We start from the raw sequence: 22,958 nt of genomic DNA, 5'->3' as shown, positions 1-22,958 counted from the left end.
CTTTCTGGGTCTCAGAGCCACATTTCCCCTCACTACAGTGCTTCAAAGTCGTTTCAAATTAAACTCTCTTCTCTTTGCCTGTGCTCCCCTCCCCCACTTTCCTCTTTGGCTCTAGGTGGCCTGGCAAGGGGACCTGGAGTTTATCAGGCCTTGTCCTTCTCCCCATCCCAGACACCCAGCATTTCCCGTTGGTGTCAATCAAATTCAAATGAACAGTGTTGATTCCTGGATGATTTTCGCTGTGTCCTCTCTACAGACTGTATTCCATCCGCAGCCCATCAAGACTGAAACCACAAACCCATGTCGTAGTGCCTGCCAGCCCTCCTGGATATCTTTCCCTTATTATTAACATACAAGCAAAGTCACTGGGGAGCTACCACTTGCATTTGATCTAAAACCTTACCAAACAAAGCCCCAGCCAGGCGCCATGTGGTGGTTTAATCCTTTAATCCCAGCAGAGGCAGGCGAATCTCTGTGAGTTCAAGGCCAGCCTGGTCTACAAATCGAGTCCAGGACAGCTAAGGCTACACAGAGAGAGCCTGTCTGCAAAAAACCAAACCAAACCAAACAAAAACAAACAAACAAACAAACAAAGCCCATGGACAAATCTCATGGTAGCCTGTCCACTGTGAACAACAGTGGCGCGCCCTGCACAGGACAGAGCTGGCTTCAGGCCACCACCCCTGCGGTCAGGGGAGGCCCACCCCTAGTTCCTTCTTATGCTTTGTGTCTTCTCAGACCCGTGGGAGTGGTTCCTTCCTTGGCTCCTCATTCGTGTTTCCAAAGTGCCTGTATTTCTCTTGATGTCCTGTGCCCTGGATTCTGCCTTGCCTGCTGTGAATAAAGCTGCTCTCTCTCTCTTTTAATTACAGCTTCACGGAGATATTTACCCATCTTAAAAATTACCCTTTTTAGTATGTAAGTGATTGTGGGACTGTGCAGTCATGAAGAATCATCCCCAAAAGAAATCCATCCCCATGGCTTCTCCTCTCGGTTTTGGTTGCTACTTGCCCACCTTTCACTCTAGATGTACTATTCTGGGCATTTTTAGTAGATTCATACAGGTACAGGTGTGTGTGTGTGTGTGTGTGTGTGTGTGTGTGTGTGTGTGTGTGTGTGTGTGTGTTTACTTTTCCTCATGCAATGAAATTAAGGCAAATCCACAGTACAGTGTGAATCAGCCACCAAGGCTTTTTATTGTCAATACTGCACTCATGAATTAGCGGCCATGAGCCTTGATTCTACCTGCTATTGACCATAAATAACACTGGTCTGGGGATATGGCCCCGCAGTAGTTAGAGCGCTTGCACTGAATGCACAAGGCCTGGCTTTGATCCCATCATTGCAAAGAATGAATAGGAGGGTTAGGAAGAGGAGGAGCAGGGAAGAGAGGAGAAGAAGAGGGAGGGGGAAGAGCAGGCAGAGGAGGAGGAGAAGGAATAGTGCCAACCATGAGGAAGTTTAGTAAGCACGATCAGTGCACATAAGACACATGCATCAAACTATACTGTGCCCCATAAGCATGTGGTTATCACATGTCAGTAAGCAACAGTACCTGTGTACCGTCCTTTGCCAACTGTGGGAGGTGAACGGACGTGGCAAAGGATGGATGTAGAGGGACACACACCAGGTATCACACTGCCCTTGGTGCCCTGTGGGCGTGTGATACCCCAGCTGTTGCCTCTCAGGGAGAGTATGTACATAAGTGAGTCTTCTTTCCATATCTTGGAAATGGGGCTGCTATTGTATGTCAGGCACACTTGGGTCTCTCTTTTAGCCAGGGAGAGAATTGTATAAGTAGCAAGCAGATTGCTATTTATGATCTGAACATCTGAACTGTTGTTTTGTTAATAAATTACTTAGCAAAGTATTCTTTCTTTTTTCCTTTTTTTTTTTTTTAAGTTTTTTGAGACAGAGTTTCTCTGTGTATCCTTGGCTGTTCTGGACTCAGTTTGTAGACCAGGCTGGCCTCGAACTCAGAGGGATCCACCTGCCTCTGCCTCCTGTGTGCTGGGATTAAAGGTGTGCGCCACTATGTCCGGCTTAGTAAAGTGTTCTTGTAGCCATGCTTTTCGGAATTGTTTTGGGCATGCTGGGGACCGAACCCAGGGACTCTGCACACGCCAAGCAAGTATTCTCCTATTCAGCTCAGCCCAGACTGAGCTCCGTCAAGTAGACACCAACCATGACCATCAGGGTATAAAGTTATAATAAAAAATGAATGTGCCTTATCAGAGCGGTGCTTTCTACTTCCTTTTAATGACAGAAATCAGCTTTAATTGTCCAGTGTCACTTAGAGCTACTCTTCATTCTTGTGTTCTTTTGGTACTTGAATGAGATGTTTTTGTTTCCCTTGTTCTGCTTTACAGGAAATCAGAGGAAAGGTTGAATCCTTGAGACATAACCACTAAACATGACAGACGGACAGCTGTCCTGAATGTGAAATTTGCTTCACACTTCAACACTTCACACCTCAACAGCTTTTGCATGGTTTACTGTTGTTGCTACGACATTTACCCGTGTGTGTGTGTGTGTGTGTGTGTGTGTGTGTGTGTGTGTGTGTGTATTCTAAGGTCTAGAAACCTACTTGCAGAATTCTAAAAAGAAGACAAGGTACCTGGCATGCATCTTTCTGGTGTTTACGGATGCTCGTGGGTTCTCAGCAACAGGGCTTGACTCCTGTTCACATCATCCACGTAAATTAGGTGCAGGCAGATGTGTGTATGCTAACGAACAATAGCCAGAATACCTGTCTGTGGGAACTCTAGTCTGTATTCTCTAACGAAGGAAGAAAGCCACCCGTTGTTGTTTCCAGGCAGTGGGTCTTGTGGCCAGCATCCTGTGGTGTTCCACTGAATGGATGGCAAGGGTGGTCCCCAGCTGGAAACAACTCACAGATGACTCACGTCTAGTTGAGTACAGCTCCTCTTAAACTGTGGGGTCATGTAACTGAATGAGGCAGTCTCAGGGGCACAATGACTGCAAAAGGTTCCTGAGTGGGCAGTGACCAAACACTAATTCAAAATTATACATCAAATGTGCCATGGAGTCCCCTGGGTCTCACGCGTCACGTGCCCTCCGTGAAGCTCTCACCTATGATCACACATGTTTGACTCCATGTGCTACTCCAATCACCCAGCATCAAAACAGATACCTGGAATACCTCAGCTCAGACTCCAGAGCATTGGTACTCATGGTGTTTTGCTGGACATGCAAAATTTTCTGCTTTTATGGGTAACATGGGGATTTCCTTATTCCCCAGCATGTATCAGATTAGATCAAATATTTGAATTTTAAAAATTGCTGTTTGGGTTTTTTTCACCTGATAATCCATTAGTTTGGGGCCAGCCTGGTCTACATATTAAGTTCCAGGACATTCAGAGCTGACCTTGTCTTTTAAAAAAATATTAATTTAATGAATTTTAGTTTAGGATTAAGACAGAATTTCCAACAATTTCTGATATGGCCTGTGCTTTGCTTTTTTTTTTTTTTTTTTTTAGTCAGTTTAATTTAGTACAAGCTAGGGTTATCTGAGAAGAAGAGACACAAATTCAGAAGATGCCTATGTCAGATTGGCCTGTAGGCAAGGTTTTGGGGGCATTTTCTTGATTAGTGATTAGGGTCCAGGCCACTGGTATAGGTGGGCAGTGTCATCCTTAGGCAGGTGATCGAGCTGGGAGCCTTAGGGAGCAAGTTGGCAAGCAGTATTTCTTCTGGGCCTCTGTTTCAGTTCCTGCCTGCTGGGTCCTGCCTGACTTCCCTTCCTGAAGGATAGTCAGCTGTAAGATGAAATAACCCCTTTCTGCCACAAGTTGCTTTTGGCCAGTGATTTATCAGAGCAACAGAAAGCAAGCTAGAGCAGGCTGCTGGTGTTTCATACTGCAATTCTTCATGAAGGAACAATATCAGCATTTATTATAAAACCAAGTTATCAACCAATTCTGAAAAATATTGAAGATGAGCTATATCCCACAGTATCAAAATTCAGTCAAGGTTTAGAACTTTATGGAAAAATTAAAAAGTGCATCTATGTCATTAGTATGCATATTTGCTTTCATCCTTATTAAATGGAAAAATTACATGATTATCAAAGGTTTGAGGGCGTTTTATTGTTTATATACTATTGTTATTAATTCATTGAGATTTTTATACAGTGTATTTTGATCATGATTTCTTTATGTTTTGTTCTTATTAGCTGTCGGATTTTTATACCTATTTTGCATATCTGTATGGTTGGGTGGCACAAAAACTTCTCAGTGAAAAAGAGTCAAAAGTGGAGAAGGGTTAGGAATGCCCTCATCCTGTGTTTACATAAGCTAGCAGTGCCGGGAGAGTGGTTTACTCCACCTTTGCCTAGTTTTCTTGTATGCTTGCCCAGTCCTCCTGGACCCCATGGATGGCAGTGGCTGTCCTCCTGGACCCCGTGGATGGCAGTGGCTGTCCTCCTGGACCCCGTGGATGGCAGTGGCTGTCCTCCTGGACCCCGTGGATGGCAGTGGCTGTCCTCCTGGACCCTGTGGATGGCAGTGGCTGTCCTCCTCCACCCCGTGGATGGCAGTGGCTGTGTGGGAATCCTCACAGGAGCAGACCCTGAGGCTCAGCTACAGCTCTTGGCACACTGTCAATACTGATTTTTTTTTTTTTGTATTCATCTATACTTTCCATTTAGGCACAGAGGTCTCCTGATTTGAGTACTATGAGGCCTTAAAAAGAATACTTCACAGTTCCAAATAAGGAACCCAGAGCTAGCAAGGGTCTTATTTAATCTGTTCATCCATGGTTTTAAGTTGGGAACAGGTAATACTGCACAGTTGCTTCAAAAGTGTAACTGAGTGTTCTCAGGCCACCTAGCTGTTTCGTTCTTCTAGACACTTCCCACGTATGTAAGCATAAACACGGATATAAATACACAGCATAAATAGAAACCTACTCAGACTGCATGCATTTGCTGCCGACTAGTCTTTTCACTTGCTGTAACCTGGAGCTCCTGCCATTTCCACACCTAAGGCTACTATATTCTTTTATAACAGCCATCGAGTTAACCACTATAGAGTATGAATTAACTTAGCATCCAGTTCCCTGTTGATAACAGGGCTATGCTTTATTTCTGGTCTTTTGCTGTTAAAAAAAAAAAGATACTGTTTCTCATAAGTATAGGTGTATCACAAAGATAAAGTTCTGAAATTGGAAAGCCCATGTAAAAGTTTGATGTATTTGGGTTCACACTCTGTCCAATGAGAGAGAGGCGGGGGAGACCCCATACTCTCTCCAGCACACAAGAGTGACTCCTGCTCTGTCCAGGGCATGATAGTGAGTGACCCCCCACCCCACAGTCTCTTGTGAGTGTTTATCCAGCTTTTGAGCTTGGCTGGTCTGATGGGCACATAGTGGTAAACTGTGTAAGTTTGACTCACATTTTCTCATGAATAATAAATACTGAGCATCTTTGAATGTGTTTTTACTATCATTTATACTTTTTTAAAGCTATGAACTGTTTAGGCCCCTTGTATATTTTTATTACATTATTGATCTTTATTATGAATTTATAAGAATCTTTGCATGGAAAATAAAAAAGCCATTTTACTGTAATTTATAATTTGATATGTTTCCCCCATAATTTGTAGTTTGCTTGTTTCAGAATGATTTTTCTCCAATCTATAGTGATATATGTCTTTGATATAGCATTGTATGTAGTTATGTACTTAATAACTGCAGAAACATTTTCTCTTACAGCTTTTAAAAAAGGACTTTCTGGTCTTGAAAGTTTAAGAGTGTGTGCTGTGTGTATAGGGCGCGGGGTGTGCATGTACATGCACAAGTGCATTATATATGTGTGCGAGATATATTTATGCATGCATGACTCATGCATATGAGTGTACCGGTGCATGTGTGTGTGTATGCAGGGACGAGAGGGTGACATCATCGGGTGTCTTTCTCTATTGCTCTAAATCGTATTCCCTTGAAGTAGGGGCTTTCAGTGACCCTAAAGCACAAGCTGGCCAGTGCAGTCCCAGAATTCTCTTCCTGTTCCCGCCTCCAATGCCAAGATGTCACAGTCATGACCCGTTGCTTTATGTGGGAACTGAGATTTCAAATTTGAGTCCTTATTTCTTCATTATTTGCTAGAGCTCTCACCGACTGAGCAGTCTCCTCCACACCTTGTCTTGAAGGGGTTTATAACCTTTTCTATTTTTCATATAATAATAGTTTCATTTTATAGAAATTAACATTTTAGAACCCTGGGTTTTATTTTAAGGCATGGGATGCTTACGTCAACACCTGTGTGTCTAGTTTGCTCCCCGGTTTTCCCAACAAGTTTTCCCGAATAACGTATCTTCTTTTTCCCTCCTCCCACATGCAGTGTCTTTTTGTAAAAATTACAGCCAAAGCTTCTAAAAATAAATGTTTGGGGCTCTCAGACTCATTACCCAAGCAACTGCCTGTTCTTCTCAGTGGTGTGGCCTTTATCATCTTATTATCCAAGGGCTTGGGTTTTGCATGTGAACTCCAGAGTCTCCTGCCCAGTTGTGAAAAGCAATCAAGTTGGTGTTTCCACCATGGCCACTGAAGTTTACAGCACAGTATGGGGCCGAGTTGACATTTGTCTGGTGTTTCGTCTTTTCTGCTGAAAAAAAAAAGTGTGTGCTGTTTTTTTCTGCATCTTCTCTGTTTCTCAGCTGTGTCTTACCTGTCGATTTCATCTCTGCATATTCCGTTCCGTACTTTCAGGCTGACTTGCAAGCAGTATTCTCCAGCAGCTGTTTCCTGCACACAGAGGTCATGATGAGATTATGCTTGCTGGTTCTGAAGAGTCACCTTTACAATTTTTTCTTATGATTCAGTCACCTTCCTATCTGTTCCCTTAGGTTTTCTATGTGCACTGCCCTATTCCTGAGGGGGCGGCAAGTGAGCCGCCTTCCCAACTAGTATAAAAATATATGCTTTATTTCCCTTACAATTTAATTGTCTGCCACCTCTAGAATGACGACATCAGGTGGTCACAGTGTATTCACTCCCGACTTGTTCCTGACTTTAAATGGAATCTACTGAGTCCTCATTTACTGTGACGTTTTCCATGCTGTTATAATCAGGAGACCGTTATGGAAATAATTCTACTTATTATCATTGTGTGTGGGGGAGTATGATATGCGTGTGAGTACACGTGGACCAGAGCTCATGCGGAGGTCAGACATCAACGTTGTAGGGTTGTTGGTCCTCTCATTCTACCTTTACATGGGTTCCGGGGCTCGAACTCAAGTTGTCAGGCTTGCGCAGCGAGCACCTTCACCCCCAGGGCCCATATTGCTGCCGCTGGTTTTCTTCTTCAGCGTTCCTACTATGAGAAGTTAGATCAGTAGGTGGGTTTTGCCTTGAAATGCCCTTACCTTTGTTTTTTTGTTTGTTTGTTTGTTTGTTTGTTTGTTTTTCAAGATAGTCTCGCTATGTAGCTCTGGCTGTCCTGGCACTCACTCTGTAGACCAGGATAGGCTCCAGCTAGCAGAGATCTACCTGCCTCTGCTGGGATTAAAGGGTGTACCACCACACGCAGCTGAATTGCCCTCGCCTTTGAACAGGACTTGTTTTGTGGGTGTTATGTTAAACATTGTAGAATTCTGCTTAATTATGTTCCTCAGACCTCGCTCATAAATGAGATAGGTTAGTGCTCCGGGGTTTGGGGTCTGTCTGTCTCGGCTTTGGGTCTGTTGGCTGCCAGTAGTTAACTTCTTTCCCTAACAGCTGGGTGGAGTCCATGCTAGGGCCTTGCTGCTTACTGACAATAGGCCTTTGACGTTTGTTCCATCTTCTCTTCTCTGGGCCACTTTACTACTTCATATTTTAATCGACAGCTGTCCACTTTAATCTGTGTTTTCAGATTAGAGCAGAAACTTTCAGCATCTTTATGGCTGTCACTAGTTCATTTCCTTCTGATTTTTTTATTTTTATTTTTATTTTTATTTTTATTTTTATTATTATTGGTATTCACTGATCTTTTGGAAGATCCCCCCCCTTTTTTTTTTTTTTGGTTTGTTTCTGATTTTTAGAGTAACTTTGGGCATTTTTATAACATTTATCATTTTCCTAATTTCTAAATATCTGCTTTAAATCCACAACTGGAAGCTAGTTCCTTTCTCTCTACTCCCTTTAGCAGAGCTGTTGTCATTACAGTCCTCCTTGGGGGCGTCCTTTCTGTCCTTCGGCAGTGGCGTTGATAGCGGTGACGTGCTCTGGCCTGTGCTTTGGCAATGTTCCATCTGTCACAGCCTTATTTCTCAAGGTCCTTTAATTCTTTACTTAGTGGCCCAGTGTTTTCTATGTTGGCGTTTGAAGGTGTTCTCTGCATGTCTACGGAGCGTCTCTAATCTACTGCCTTCTGGGAAAGGTGATTTTCCTTTGCACAGTTGCAGCTAATGTGCAGTGCTTCTGTACTCAACTTAAGGACAGCTTAAAGACTGGATCTTTTATGCTCAGGAAATACAGTCTTTTTTTTTTTTTTTACTTCCATTTATTTAGGTCTTTTTGTAACCTGGTATATGTATTGTTCATGTGGGTGTGTGCACAGGTGTGAGCACACATGGAGGTCAGAGGTCAACTTCAGGTGTCTTCTTCATTCTCTCTCTACCTTGTATTTTGAGATAGGGTCTCTTGCTGAACCCAGAGTTCATCAGTTCAGTTCACCTAGCTGCAGTGAGCTCCAGAGATCACCTGTATCCTCCACTCCCAGCCAGCAGTGAGGCTAGTGATGTTAGTCCAGCTTTTATGCAGGCCCTGAGGGTCTGGAGTGGGGTCCCCATGCCTTTGTGGCAGGCGTTTCAGTACTTAGCCGTCTCCCCAGCCTTGGCATTCTGCTTAAAGTGCTGTCTGATAGGTTCAATGGGCAGACAGTTCTGCAATGAAAACCCCAATTCTGTCCGTTCTTCCTTGGGTTTCTTAGAATAGTTTTGTTAGTTTGTTTGCTTGCTTGTTTGCTTGCTTGCTTGCTTGCTTGCTTGAAAGACTCACTGTGTAGCTCAGGCTAGCCTCAAACATGTAGTCTTCCTGCATCCACTTCCTTAGTGCTGGAGTTATAAACATGATCTACCACAGACTGCCTGCAATTTTGCTTTATTGCTCTGGTTACTGCGATTTGGCAGTTGATATTTCTATCACTAACTCATTTTTTTGTATGTTATATTTTTTACCATTGTAAAGAATCCTCCTTTGTTTTATTTATATTTTTGGACTGATTTCAACTTCTTCTGATGCGGTGAGCACTTTTTAGGTGGATTTCAGTCCAATCTAAAAGCATCCTCGGTTGCTTGTAAGTTTAGCTTATGCTCACACGTTGACGGACAGATACACTTGTTTAGTTTCCATAATCTACCTGAAAGTAGACTATTTTGTGTTTTTCCAAATGCCTCTATAGTCATAGTTGCCTCTGAGTTATAGCTGTGCTTATGTTTTTCTAATACACATTGCTCCTTCCATAATCAATACCAAATACTGACCCTGCCTCATTTCTTTGGAAATCTTCTTTTCTAGCCATCCAGTTTTAGCTGATAGGGTCACATCCCTGGAATTTTCTAGTGTTTATATTTATATATATTTAATACACTTTTATTCTTGAAGATATGTGGTTGATTCGCTTCAAGGATTTTTGACTCTCTGTGGGGCATCTAAATAACCAGTATGCGAGTTTTCCCCACTTTGTGGTCCTTTCCCCTGGTAACCCTTGCTGGCTGCATCCCTCTGCGCTGCTGTTTTGGATAATAGTTGCATTCCTTTCTTTTTACTACTTTTTAAATGTGAGAATCACTTTGTTCCCATGCACCCCCTCACTGTTCCCTCCCCACCCCCTCTTGCTAGTCTCCTACTTCCTCCAAATGGGCCTCCCTGCTGTTTTCAAGTCAGAAGTACAATCTCCCCTCTCTTCACTCCTCTCCTCACCTTTCAGATCTTTCCCTCCCTGTCATGATCCTGTGTCTCCTCTCACCACACACACACACACACACACACACACACACACACACACACACATACACACACAAGATCCCGCATACAAGAGAAGGCATGCAATACATATATGGAAAACTGATAGGTAAATGGAAGCTGGAAAGAGAAAGTAGGCCCAAATAAATGGCAGTGATACTGTATTAACTGTAGAACCAAGCTTTTCCTATGAACTATCATCAGTAAAAATTTAGGAACTCAAATCTGGCATATTTAAAAACATTTCACACTTGCCTTTTTACTGCAATGATAGTTTAGCTGGGTATATACTCTTGGGTCTTACGATATTTTTCTGGAATTCTGTGACATGCATAATATCTCCAAAGCTGTATTTTTTTTATCATCAGTTAATTTATTTATTTACTTTGCATCCTGATAGGAAGTCCCCTCCCTCCTCTTCTCCAAGTCCCTCCCTGTCACATCCCCTCTCTTCCCCCTGTGCTCCTTTCCCTTTCTTCTCAGAGAAGGGGAGACTTCCCGTGGGTGTCAACCCGCATTGGCATATCAAATAGGACTGGGCCCATCTTCTGCTATTGAGGATGGATGAGGCTGTCCAGTTAGGGGGAAGAGATCCAAAAGCAGGCAACAGAGTCAGAAGCTGTCCCTGCTCCTGCTGTTAGAGGTTCCACATGAGGACCAGGCTGTGCATCTGTTACATATGGGGAGGAAGTTAGAACTAACTGTCCCATGGATGCTCTCTGGTGGTGGTTCAGTTTCTGTAAGTTCCTGTGGGTCCAGGTCAGTTGATTTTGTAGGTTTTCTTATGGTGTCCTTGACCTCTTTGGACCAATATATCAAAAAAAAAAAAGTCTAAAATGTGTGGTTCTACAATCCAAGACTGTATTATTTTTCCTCAGTTATCACAAATACCAAGATTGGTCTTATGTATAATAAAAGGACACCCCAGGAAAGATGGCTCAGTAGCTAAGAGCACTTATTATTCTCGAGAGGACCCATGTGGGACAGCTCTAGCCACCTATAACTCCAGTTCCAATGGAATCTGACACCTCTGGTCTCTGCTGGCACCTGCACTCACATGCATATACCATGACACACACAGAAACACAGACACAGAAGTAAAAACGAAATAATCTTAAAAATGAAATGACATACAGATGAGACTCAGAGGAAAGGATCTGCCCTCTGTGGTGCCCTTTGACACCTAGTCTAGTCCATGTGACTCTACCTCAAAGGACTGCATTTCATAGTTCCCCAGCAAAGAGGTGCCACCTAGCTGTTAAGAAGTTCCAAACACCCTCCTAGTGAAATCTAGCATCATAAATTAAAGAGGTGACCAGTGGCTTTATAAAGTGACTCATTATATTATAATGAATGATGATCTGATAATGTTAATGGGTAAGGCGGACTCTGTTTTTCAGAAGTAGAGGTGCATGTTTCAGAAGCAGAACTGTTGCATAAAGTGATGCTTCCTTACAAATGTGTGATTAATGTATTTTTAATTAGCCCAGTTCCTCTTTTAATCAACCCAAAGGTAGATAACATAAAAGACAGGAAACCAGCCTTTCTCCCCTTGCCTTCAGGAAACACACACACACACATACACACACACACACACACACACACACACACACACACACACACACACACACACCCCAGTGGTTATTATGGGTTTGAGTCATGGTGAATATTATCAATATCTCCAATTTTCCCTTCACCAAGTGCTGTTCAAACTTTATAAGGAATTCAATGAATGAGCTGGTAACCAATTTGCATTTCAGCAAGAGTCTAATAAAAGGAAACTGATGCGTGAGTTCAGTGCGGGTGTGACGCTGAGTTTTATACTGACTGTGGTTAGGCAATGTATCACTTTCGAATCCAAAGAGATGAGGCTATGAGAGTTCAGCTGATCACTGACTAAAACATCTGAGCAGGACAGAGCTCCGGAACTGGTCCTGGGCTGCTGTTTCTTGGGTGCTGCAGTCCTTCCCAGGGCCTCTTTGAAATGGGACAAGCATCCTTACCCTGCCTTAGTCATTTCCAACTTTTAAGTACAGCCTGCCGTTTGCATGGGTTCACTGAAATTCAGTGAATCGGTGCAAAATGCAGTTTTCTCAGAAAGGACACAGTTTGTGGCTGTGAGCCAGTGCTCAACATCCTAGGCACAGGCCTTAGCCACCATGTTCACCCCTTACTGGGAAACTTCTGCCAAAGATGCTGATCCTGTGTCAGGCAGAGACACCGTCTTCCTCACAAGCTATACCACCAGAGTCTTTCAGAGTATGGTCCCCAGGGCAGCAGTGTTGTGGTTCCCAGGACAGCAGTGTTGTGGTTCCCCAGGGCAACAGTGTTGTGGTTCCCCAGGGCATCAGTGTTGTGGTTCCCCAGGGCATCAGTGTTGTGGTTCCCCAGGGCAGCAGTGTTGTGGTTCCCCAGGGCAGCAGTGTTGTGGTTCCCCAGGGCAGCAGTGTTGTGGTTCCCCAGGGCAGCAGTGTTGTGGTTCCCCAGGGCAGCAGTGTTGTGGTCCCCAGGGCAGCAGTGTTGTGGTCCTTAGAGCATCAGTGTTGTAGTCCCCAAGGCAGCACTGTTATGGGACCAGGGCATCAGAGGAAATGGGGAGGAGAGCTTGTTAAAAACAAGACCCTATGTTCATCTTCTCTGAAAGTAAGTGACCACAGCCCTAGGCCTCTACCTCCAAGGATTTGGCTTAGGGTCCCCTGAGAAATTTGAGATGAATTTCAAGGGCAGGTGGATAGATATCATCAGTTTGATAACAATTGTATATATTCTTACTATTTCCACTTATGGTAAGTGCTCTTACCTTACCATTTACAGTCAAAATTTAAAATTCCCGCAAAAAAATAAGCATATTATCTAAAAACATGAGTTGATTTCAAGCAACTGCAAAAAATATAAGGTTCAGGTTGAAAGGAGGAGGGTTGGCTCAGGCCCCCCAAGACCAAGTTATCCGCACAAAGGAGATTTATTTTCCCCAGAAGGACAAAGGGAGAAAGAATGGAGATAGAGGATGAAGGAAACGGGAAAGAGAACAAAGAGGAAACAAGTATTTTTCCTGGAGGACAAAGGACTTGCCTCTGGGTAGAGAGGAGACACATGGCTCATAGGAAAATGGCGGTTTATAACGGTAAAAGGGGGAAATCCCGTGTTAGGATGAGGCGGTTGATTTTAATTGGGCATGTTAATCATGTGAACCAAAGGGGGCTTTTGTTTGCTGGACTTCAATACTTTGGTGACTGGACCTTGGTAGTCAGCCCTCAGGAGGCTGAAGTGACCAAATGAGGGGACAGACCTTGGTGGCTAGCTTTGGCAATGTAATCTAAGGGTTTTCAGCAAGGCGTAGGCGGGGACAGGGGAGAAGAACAAGCAAGGCCTGCCAGAGCAGTGCTCCCCACACTGGCCAGAGTCCCTGCAGAGGTGGTGGCAGCTGTTGTAGACAGTATAAAAGCACAGGTGACAAAGACCAGCTTAGCACTGAGAATGCTGGGATCTGGGCCAGGACGGCAGCCCCTTCAGGGTTCCGTGTGAGTTCCACAGAGCAACCTAAGCGTGGCTATGTGAGCCGCTCAGGAAAGGAGGCAGCGGCAAGCAGTGGCAGGGTTCCCTGCTGCACTCCACAGTACAGCTCAGGGCTTCTGTAAGTGTTCGGAAGAGGAGTCTATGTTGTATGTTAAGCGTATTCCTCCTAATTCTCTCTACCCCCACTTCCTCACACCTCCCTCTCCCATTAGTCCCCGCGGTCCTCCTACACAGTTTTACTCCTAATGTCACGTCATATGTACATGCATGATTTTATGTAGCTATATGAAATCCAGGAGACACAAATGAGAAAAACATGATATCCTTTTTTTCCCCCTGAGGTTGGCTTAATCCATGCAATATGATTACCTTCGTCCATTGCTTCTGTGAATCATATGACTTTGTTCTTTATGGCTGAAATGTTGTATGTGTCTGTCTGTCTACATTTTCTTGGTCGAGGATTTAAGCCTATACTGTTTTATTTTCTGCTACCCTGTCCTCTTCTTACTCAGGTCAATGTACCCTTCCTTCCTCAAAGTTACCGCTCCAAAAGGCAAATATTCCTAGCCACCTTTTATTGTGGAGAATGTGCAAGGGGCCACTAGGAAGACAGTCTTAGGGGAGAGTGAGCTGAGCAAGAGGTCCTGGGGCACTGAGGAGCTGCTCAGACAAACAGCTAGACAACAGATGGCAACCGGGAGTGCTTGTAGGCCACCTGCAAAGCAGCTTTAAATCATAGAACTCCTCTGTTATTTTGTATTTAGAGGTGTGTGAACTTTCCACATGTATTTTGAGGATCCTTAACTCTCATTGTGTTTGCCCAAAGGCAGAAGTTATGCTGTCCTGGCTGCATGCTCTTGTGATAAATATGCTTAAGTGACTGGTCCTTAGGTGTGACAGGCCCTTTGAAACCAAGTATAAGTGTGGATTACCCCCCTGGGGTACACACACACACACACACACACACACACACACACACACCACAAGTTCAGAAGAAACACATCTGGTTTCATGAGCCAACAAATTGAAAAAACTCAAAGAAGTATTGAAACAATTGGGGACGTGGGAAAACCTTACTCTCACATTCTCCTCCTGAATGGACACAGATGGCTGGCCATGCAAAGAAAGAAGGGGACCCAGGAGCAGTAAAGGGATAGTGTGTCACCTGTGTCAGCTAGGGATCCACACTCCAAGCAGCCAGAGCTCTCCGGAAAGAGCTTGCACTATTACAGGTTGTGAGAGCTGTGTGACACCCAGGCTTGCTGGCCCAAGGGGACATTCAGATGCTTTTAGAGTTACAGACCAACAGCCCTGCACATCCATGAACTCTGTACTTGCTGATTAAACCAACCACAGACTGAGAACACTTAGAAATAGTGCATCTATGCTGAGTGTATGTGCGCACGCACACACATGCACACACACACACACACATGCACACACACATGCATACACACACACATGCACACACACATCCCTACACACCCATACCTGTCTGTCCATCTGTACCCTTTCCTCCCATTGCTATTATTCCTTGGACAATGCAGTGCAGCAGCTGTTTGCACAGAATTTACATTGTTTTAGGGGTTATGGGTATCTAGGGAATACCTAGAACTCCTCAAGGCTATATGTAAGTCATGTGTGAATAAACCACACATGCCACTTAATAAACATAAGGACTCAACTGTCTGAGAATTTGGTGTCCACAGGAGTTCCTAGAAACAACCCTTGCAGATACTGAAAAAAAAAAAACCATCCTTACCCACGTTTCAAGATTGAATTTTTAAAACCTGGATATGTGGTTTTTCTTCTGGGGAGAGGAGAGAAAATTCTGGCCAATACTGGCCTTGCATTCCTGTGTAGTACCAAGCTTCCACGCCACACCCAGGTCTCACCCCATTAGTCCTCTCTCAGCTTACAAGGGGCGCTGGAAAAGGGGTCCTGGCTTCTGGCTGCCTCACGCTATGTGCAATTACTTGTATGTGATAGAGAATGCGTTTAAAGATAGTGGATGGCCACAGGACAAACACCCACCTCACCCAAGGTAAGAGACAATTGGCCAAATAGTTGAGCACCACACAAACTCCTGATGTTCCTAGCCCTCTGCCCTCTCTCCTACACAAGTAGACACTTTTGTCTCATTCTGTTTTCATGCCACTCCTGCTAACAAGGACAGATGTCAGAGCCACCTGTGTGCCTTTGGGTAACTTAGTAATTCCTACCAAAGGTTTATTTATTATGCCCCCATTCCAGACTGAGTGGTGTTGCTTTCCCCACGGTTCCAACTTCCACTGGAGCATTTACCCAACTTCTTTTGTGATAGTTACTCTAGTTATTCATGGCAGTGACACAAAGCACACCTGCTGTGTCCTGGGACTTGTGTGATAGTCTGTCCTGTGGACTCAGTTTAAGCTAAGGATGACGCCCTAGAGCACTCATTTTTCCCGATAAACTGTAGCTGGGTATGAAGCCAAACAGACTGGGAACCCAGGTTCGTGTGAGTCTCAAGCCAGCACTGCCTGGTATCTGGATCTCTATGAAGCATATAGCAATCTGTTCCCTTCCACTCTCCCTCATGTTAAATAGCTAACATGTGTGTGTGTGTGTGCGTGTGTGTGTGTGTGTGTGTGTGTGTGTGTGTGTGTGTGTGTAAATGATACTTTTATGATTACATGAGTTGGGAGAAAGTATAAAAGCCTTTGGATATCTTGCTTTTTAAATGTCTTGCATTTTGAATAAATTTCAGAACAAAATAAAATGTTTAGTGGGTGGGGGAGCAGGAAGCATCAAAAAGCTCACTGGTGCAGCCTGTGACTTCCTGGAGCTTGGTATTCTTAACTGTCAGACTCTAAAAAAGTACCTCTCTAGAAAATTGCTTAATGATTAGATCTGTCAAGAAAAAGCCTCCACAGCCATAAAGCACTGCACATAAAAATATCCTTTAATCCCAAACTTAGGAAAATTGTGCCCTGTGATTTCAGCAAGGCTCCCCGGTTCCTTGGGACAAAGCCAGGTGAATAACAAGGGCACAGAGGGATAGACTAGCAAAGAATTATTCTCACCTTGTGGTTCCCTCATTGCTCTCTCTTGGCCTGAAAAGCATTTTTAAATCTTTGCAAACTAAAGCAATGTAAGTAGCGCAAACTGGCTAGTTTAATGAGAGATGTGGCACAGCTGAGCTGAGGAGGTGAAACCCCACCCCCCAGACCAGAGCTCAAAACTCATCTGTGGTCTTCTGAAAGTTGCTAGAAATCGCATGAGCCAAAATCGAATGGGGCTATTGCACAGTGACGTTGGCATGTGCCGTGGGATTGGTGGGAAGACCTGACATGTGCTGTGTGATTGGTGGGAAGACCTGACATGTGCCGTGTGATTGGTGAGAAGACCTGATGGAGCAATGTCTTACAGTGTCCTACAACTGCGCTGGGTACACTCTGGGGAGCTCAGAGCTTACATAACCCGATGAGAGTTAGACATTGGTAGACAGAACATGTGGAGCCCATAGATGACCAATCAGTACCCTTGTGTCAAGCCGACCCTCCTCATTTGCAGATTCACCAACTCAGCTCTGGAACGAGTACTCTGGGTGCTTTTGTGGCCATGCCTGAACAGGAAGGCAGTGACGATAGCTGAGGTACCCTACTCAGGTGTCCCCAGCTGAGGCTTGCTCCCTCTCTGTCACTCAAAACATGTCACCTTCTCTCAGTTTATTTAACGCCTCGCTCTTAAGTGCTGTAGGGTGGTCTTAAACTCAAGAAAGCCACATGTGTCCTTTGGGAAGAACATATGTGTGATGCAAATTTCCTTCAGACTCCAGCTACAGTGCTGCTGGTTGTGAGTTCTGTTGTTCTACCCTGCCCTCGGTGGAAGCCATGATGCCCACCCCCACAGGGAAGGAGGGCTGTCCTAAGTTTATGGGTTCAAATGTTACTTCTCTCAGAAGTGCCCTGGTAGACATAAGTAATCTAGGAGTCCCTTAGCCCCGTCCCACTGTCACTTGAACTTAGCCGTCACATACAGTGTCCAACCACGACTTTATAGAACACAGCTACAGTGCTGGTTTGATTATGCCCTAGTTAGTGCTGGAAGGAATAATAAATGAACCCTAAAACCTCACATCCTAACACCAGGAGGCTTGTTTCTTCATGTATGTAAAGTCTTAAGAAGTTGTTGGCAGGCGACCTTACAGAAGGTGGGTTAGGAGCCCATCTCTTTCATGTACCAACAACACAGGACTTTGGCTTCCAGCCACTGAATGGAAAGAGACATGAAGTCCTGGCTTGAAGGTGTGAGCCAATCCGGAAATTCTGTAGGTCACTTCTGCTTTATTTCTATTGGCTACATCTCAGTCACATGGTTCTACCTAACTGCAAGGGAGGCTGGGAAATGAAGCTGAACTGTGTGCTGGGGTTTTCATAGATAGTTCTGCTGCAGTTTTTGCTAAAACTATTACCTTTATTATTTTTCTATACGTAAATAGTAAGACTCTTAGGTAAACAGTGTTTTTATGCTTTAAGTTATTTTCAAAAAACTTTTTTTCTAATGTTTTGCCACAGAAAGCAAGCTTTTATCCCCTTGTGTATCCAAGATGAACCCCTTATGTGTCAAGGCTGTGCTGTATTCTCTTGTTCTGTTAATATTACTGCCAACTCTTACTGCTATAGTTTTTTTTTTTTACTGAAAATATTATTTGCCACTGAATAAAAAAAAATTATATAAAGAATCCATCTAATCCTATGGCCGGAGTGTCTGATCCTGTGCTACGGCAGGTGCCAGACCATGAATAGAACACAGCACTCAGCCTGCCAACTGTGCCCGACCCTGTGCTAGTGCAGGTGCTAGACTGATACTTGAACACAGCACCCGGCCTGCAGAATGCCAGCTGTGCCCAACTCTGAGCCATTGCAGGTGCTAGACTGTGACTAGAACACCAGCTGTGTCTGACCCTGCACTGTTGCAGGTGCTAGACTGTGACTAGAACACCAGCTGTGCCTGACCCTGCACTGTTGCAGGTGCTAGACCGTGACTAGAACACCAGCTGTGTCTGACCCTGCACTGTTGCAGGTGCTAGACTGTGACTAGAACACCAGCTGTGCCTGACCCTGCACTGTTGCAGGTGCTAGACTGTGACTAGAACACCAGCTGTGCCTGACCCTGCACTGTTGCAGGTGCTAGACTGTGACTAGAACACCAGCTGTGTCTGACCCTGCACTGTTGCAGGTGCCAGACCGTGACTAGAACACCAGCTGTGTCTGACCCTGCACTGTTGCAGGTGCCAGACCGTGACTAGAACACCAGCTGTGCCTGACCCTGCACTGTTGCAGGTGCCAGACCGTGACTAGAACACCAGCTGTGTCTGACCCTGCACTGTTGCAGGTGCCAGACCGTGACTAGAACACCAGCTGTGCCTGACCCTGCACTGTTGCAGGTGCTAGACTGTGACTAGAACACCAGCTGTGCCTGACCCTGCACTGTTGCAGGTGCTAGACTGTGACTAGAACACCAGCTGTGCCTGACCCTGCACTGTTGCAGGTGCTAGACTGTGACTAGAACACCAGCTGTGCCTGACCCTGCACTGTTGCAGGTGCTAGACTGTGACTAGAACACCAGCTGTGCCTGACCCTGCACTGTTGCAGGTGCTAGACTGTGACTAGAACACCAGCTGTGCCTGACCCTGCACTGTTGCAGGTGCTAGACTGTGACTAGAACACCAGCTGTGCCTGACCCTGCACTGTTGCAGGTGCTAGACTGTGACTAGAACACCAGCTGTGCCTGACCCTGCACTGTTGCAGGTGCTAGACTGTGACTAGAACACCAGCTGTGTCTGACCCTGCACTGTTGCAGGTGCTAGACTGTGACTAGAACACCAGCTGTGTCTGACCCTGCATTATTGCAGGTGCCAGACCATGAATAGAACACAGCACTCAGCCTGCCAACTGTGCCCAACTCTGTGCTAGTGCAGGTGCTAGACTGTAAGTAGAACACAGCACCCGGCCTGCAGAATGCCAGCTGTATCTGTCGCTGTGCCACTGCAGGTGCTAGACTGTGACTAGTACAGTTAATCCTCAGCCTGCAGAATGCCAGCTGTGTCCAGGTGCTATGTAGCATGTAGGTTGCCAGGGCCTAGGGCTTTGTGAGGGGACACTGCTCAGTGAGTGTGGCATTCTGTTTGGAATGATGGTAATGTGTGGGGGACGGGTAGCAGTCATGCTTGCACAGCACTGTGTGTTTGTTTAACGGCAGAGAATTAGCAAATACTCAAAGTAGTTCAAATGGCAAGGTTTGTATTATGTTCTTCCACAATGACTAAAAGTGACATTGGAAAGAGGTGGGGCTTGAGCCCTTGAGCCAGGCCTGGGTTGGCCAGTTACCAAGTGGGGCAGAAGCTTCATTTCTCAGAATCTTCTTTTGTATCCCTGTGGGAGCAGATGAGGTCCTGAGTGAATATGTGTTATTGACATGAGCACAGTCATGTCAAGGACCCCAGTGCCTCAGACCTCGTGGAATGGCAAATTCTTTCTCTGGATCACATATGAATGGTTTAGCTAAAACCAGCGTATCAGGAAAAACCAGGGTATCAGGAAACTCTCAACCACAGCTTGATAGTTTTCTTGGATGCCCGCCACCTGTGACTGCTGCCTTATAGAGCCCCCCTGCCAAGATTAGTTAACTGGCCTCCTCCTCACTCAGCTGTAAAAAAACAAACCTGCCCCCTCATTCAATGATCTACATATAATAAATGTCCTGAGTTTCCCAGCTGCTGGTGGTATATTTCCATCAGAGCACACAGCCCACCTGACCCCAGCTTTTCTGCACATGTGTCTGTCTTTATTTCATCACCCCAGCCACCCCAGCCAGACCAAGTCCGAAGCTATGCAGGTTGCAGCATATATCTATAAAAACAAAGGCAGTCCTGCTCTTTGTGAAGGCCTGCTGTGGGAACTGTGACAAGCTGTGTCATAATCTGCACCATGTATAAGGTAAAGAGAGAAGTAAGTGATTGCAGTGTTGCACTATTGAGTTGCATAGTTGTTTTTTTTTTTTTGCCTCTGTCATAGTAGGGATGTAAATATGTGCATACACACATATATATGTGCACATTTGGGGGGGAGGGTTGCAGAGAAACGTTTGTGTCCGGAGATCAGACATTGTATAATATTAACCATTTGCAGAACCTCGCCAGAAGCTCTGGGTGTCACAAACACCGGGTAGAAAGTCTATACACAGGAGACCACACCGAGAGAGCTATGCGGAAATGACAGTAAGGGAGCAGGAACAAGGAAAAGAGTAACTGACAGGAAGATGTGAACACCCTTGTAAGCCTTGTTGGCATCCTGTGAGGCTGAGTGTGTGACGTTAAGGAAAGGGCAAGTGTCGTTCCGTGTATGAAGATGGTGTCTACGCAGAACACATTGAAAATGATGGAACTGCAGGTTCACTGGTAATGATGAAAGAGTCAGTCATAAGAAAGTCACTGTGTGTGTGTGTATGTGTGTGTGTGTGTGTGTGTGTGTGTGTGTGTGTGTGTAAATATTCGCTTTCTGTGGGGAGTCGAGAGTAAATTCTATCAGTTTTGTCACCAAATTAGAATCTATCTGCTTCTCTCACTGCCAGCACATAGCCCAGGGTCTCCTCCCAGTCAAGGCTCTATGACTGACCAATCAGATGAACTAAGCAAGTAGGGAAAGAATGGAGCCATCTACAAATGCGCACATCAATAAGACCTGAGTCAGCTGTGTGCAGAAGACATCCATGTTAAACAAACAAACAAACAAAAAACAATCTCTTTTCTCTCTTTTGCAGACCAGACACTACTCTCTTGGGACCTTTTGTAAGCGAGAGACGCCAACACTGTGACATATGCCGGTGCCACCACCACCACCACCTCCTCTGCCTCCACCTCCTCCACCTCTGGGGGCTCCTCCCCCACCACCCCCACCAGGGCCACCGGTAAGGCCTGTTTGTTTTGTCTCTCTGCTTTCCTGTAGAAGCACGGGCCTTTGTGTATGGGGTTTTAAATGACCTTGAGCAGGAATTTGATGTTTGGGTACAGCTGCCACAGGTACCCATGTGACAGGTGCACCTTGGGATGTTGGCTCTGGCCTCTTTGGGGTCTGACTCCTAAGCAGTCTGTACCAACTGTTTCTCTCTGCTACTCCTATGCGCACTATTTGCACCTTACTTTAGTCTGCATTTTTTCCCCTTGAATTCCCACTGCATGGCACAGGCTTTCCCAGGCCCCCTGAGTGACTTTCTCTCTCACTGGATACTCTGATGAGAGGCTTGTACTGAAGTCAGACCCTTCAGACACTGAGAGGTCAAGTGGCATGTGGGGGTGTCATGTCGAAAGTGATGACGGTTCCCCGGCCCCCCAGTTCTATGTCCAGCAAGGTACACATTGGGTGAAAAGCTACAGGGAAATAGGACTCACGGACAGAAGTTTCCAGTGTCTGCAGCACTGACTCTAGTCTGCTTCTATGCAGGCCACCTTCCCTTAGTTTAATCATGTGATTTGTGTTAGAAGAAGGCCACAGAGGGTGACTGTTCAGTCTGGAACAGAGATCCAACCAAAGCACTAGTGGCATTGGGACCAACTAGCTGGGGTAGGGAGTTGATCAACTGTACTGTTTTTAGGATATTTAACAATGTCCTCAGTCTCTATCTATGCAATGCCAGTAACAGCCCTCAAATGTGGCAATAAAAATGTCCTCAGATACGGCCTAGTGGAGGAAAATTACATACATAGACTAGGGATAAGTATTGAAGTTTCATTGCTGACCTAGACCCCACGTGCTTAAAGTCAAGGCCATCACTACAAACTGATGAACAGTTGGTAAATAAAGAAAACAAATGAGAAATTATTCATGGATCCTAGATGTGCTGACACTGAAGAAATGCAACAGCCAGAAAAACAGATGCATCAAAAGTAATTAGTGGATCTGGGAAGATGACCTTTTGCAAACACTACTGGTGACACACATGTCCAAGCTTCATAAATAGTGAGCAGTTCTTTCTAGAATGTTCTAGACAGGAAACAATAAACCCATGTGCATCATTGTATAGTCAGGTAGTTTTCCTTTTTAAGAGTGGTTAAAAAAATTAACCCTAAAGGTACCAAAAAATTATGCAAAGGTATGCACAGAAATATGCTTTTTACTAGTAAAAAAATAATAGTTTATGAGAACTAATTTTTAATGTTACATTGTAACTTAAAAACTGTATCATGGCACAGTGTTAGTCAAAAGCCACATCTATGGTTATTATTTTTAGAACACTGACAACATGCCTATTGCCCATAATGAAATCTGTTGTATAACTTACACCATAAATAGAAAAGATCATAAGGAATTTTGATAAGATAATATAAAACTTATTGTTTCATTAGGAAATTCTTTGGCTAACTTTTTGCATCACCTTTCTCATTTTTTAAATGTCGGCTTGTGGAAGAACAGGTCACTTGCAGCAGAAAATAACTA

The 22,958-nt window shown here is 44.8% G+C and overlaps 1 protein-coding gene across 2 annotated transcripts in view; it reads left to right on the top strand.

The window, feature by feature from the left end:
* The window catches only part of WIPF3 (WAS/WASL interacting protein family member 3), an 88,314-nt gene that overhangs the window by 6,409 nt on the left and 58,947 nt on the right, over positions 1–22,958 (top strand). For both annotated transcript variants that reach the window (XM_084786818.1, XM_084786817.1), the window contains exon 2: positions 21,286–21,432. In XM_084786818.1, the coding sequence (XP_084642944.1) occupies positions 21,343–21,432 (90 nt within the window). In that variant the 5' untranslated portion in view covers positions 21,286–21,342. The remainder of the gene's footprint in view (positions 1–21,285; positions 21,433–22,958) is intronic.

The sequence above is a fragment of the Acomys minous genome (assembly GCF_964271855.1).
Source record: "Acomys minous genome assembly, chromosome: 6".
Taxonomy (NCBI): domain Eukaryota; kingdom Metazoa; phylum Chordata; class Mammalia; order Rodentia; family Muridae; genus Acomys; species Acomys minous.
This window is presented reverse-complemented; position numbering and strand designations above follow the sequence as displayed.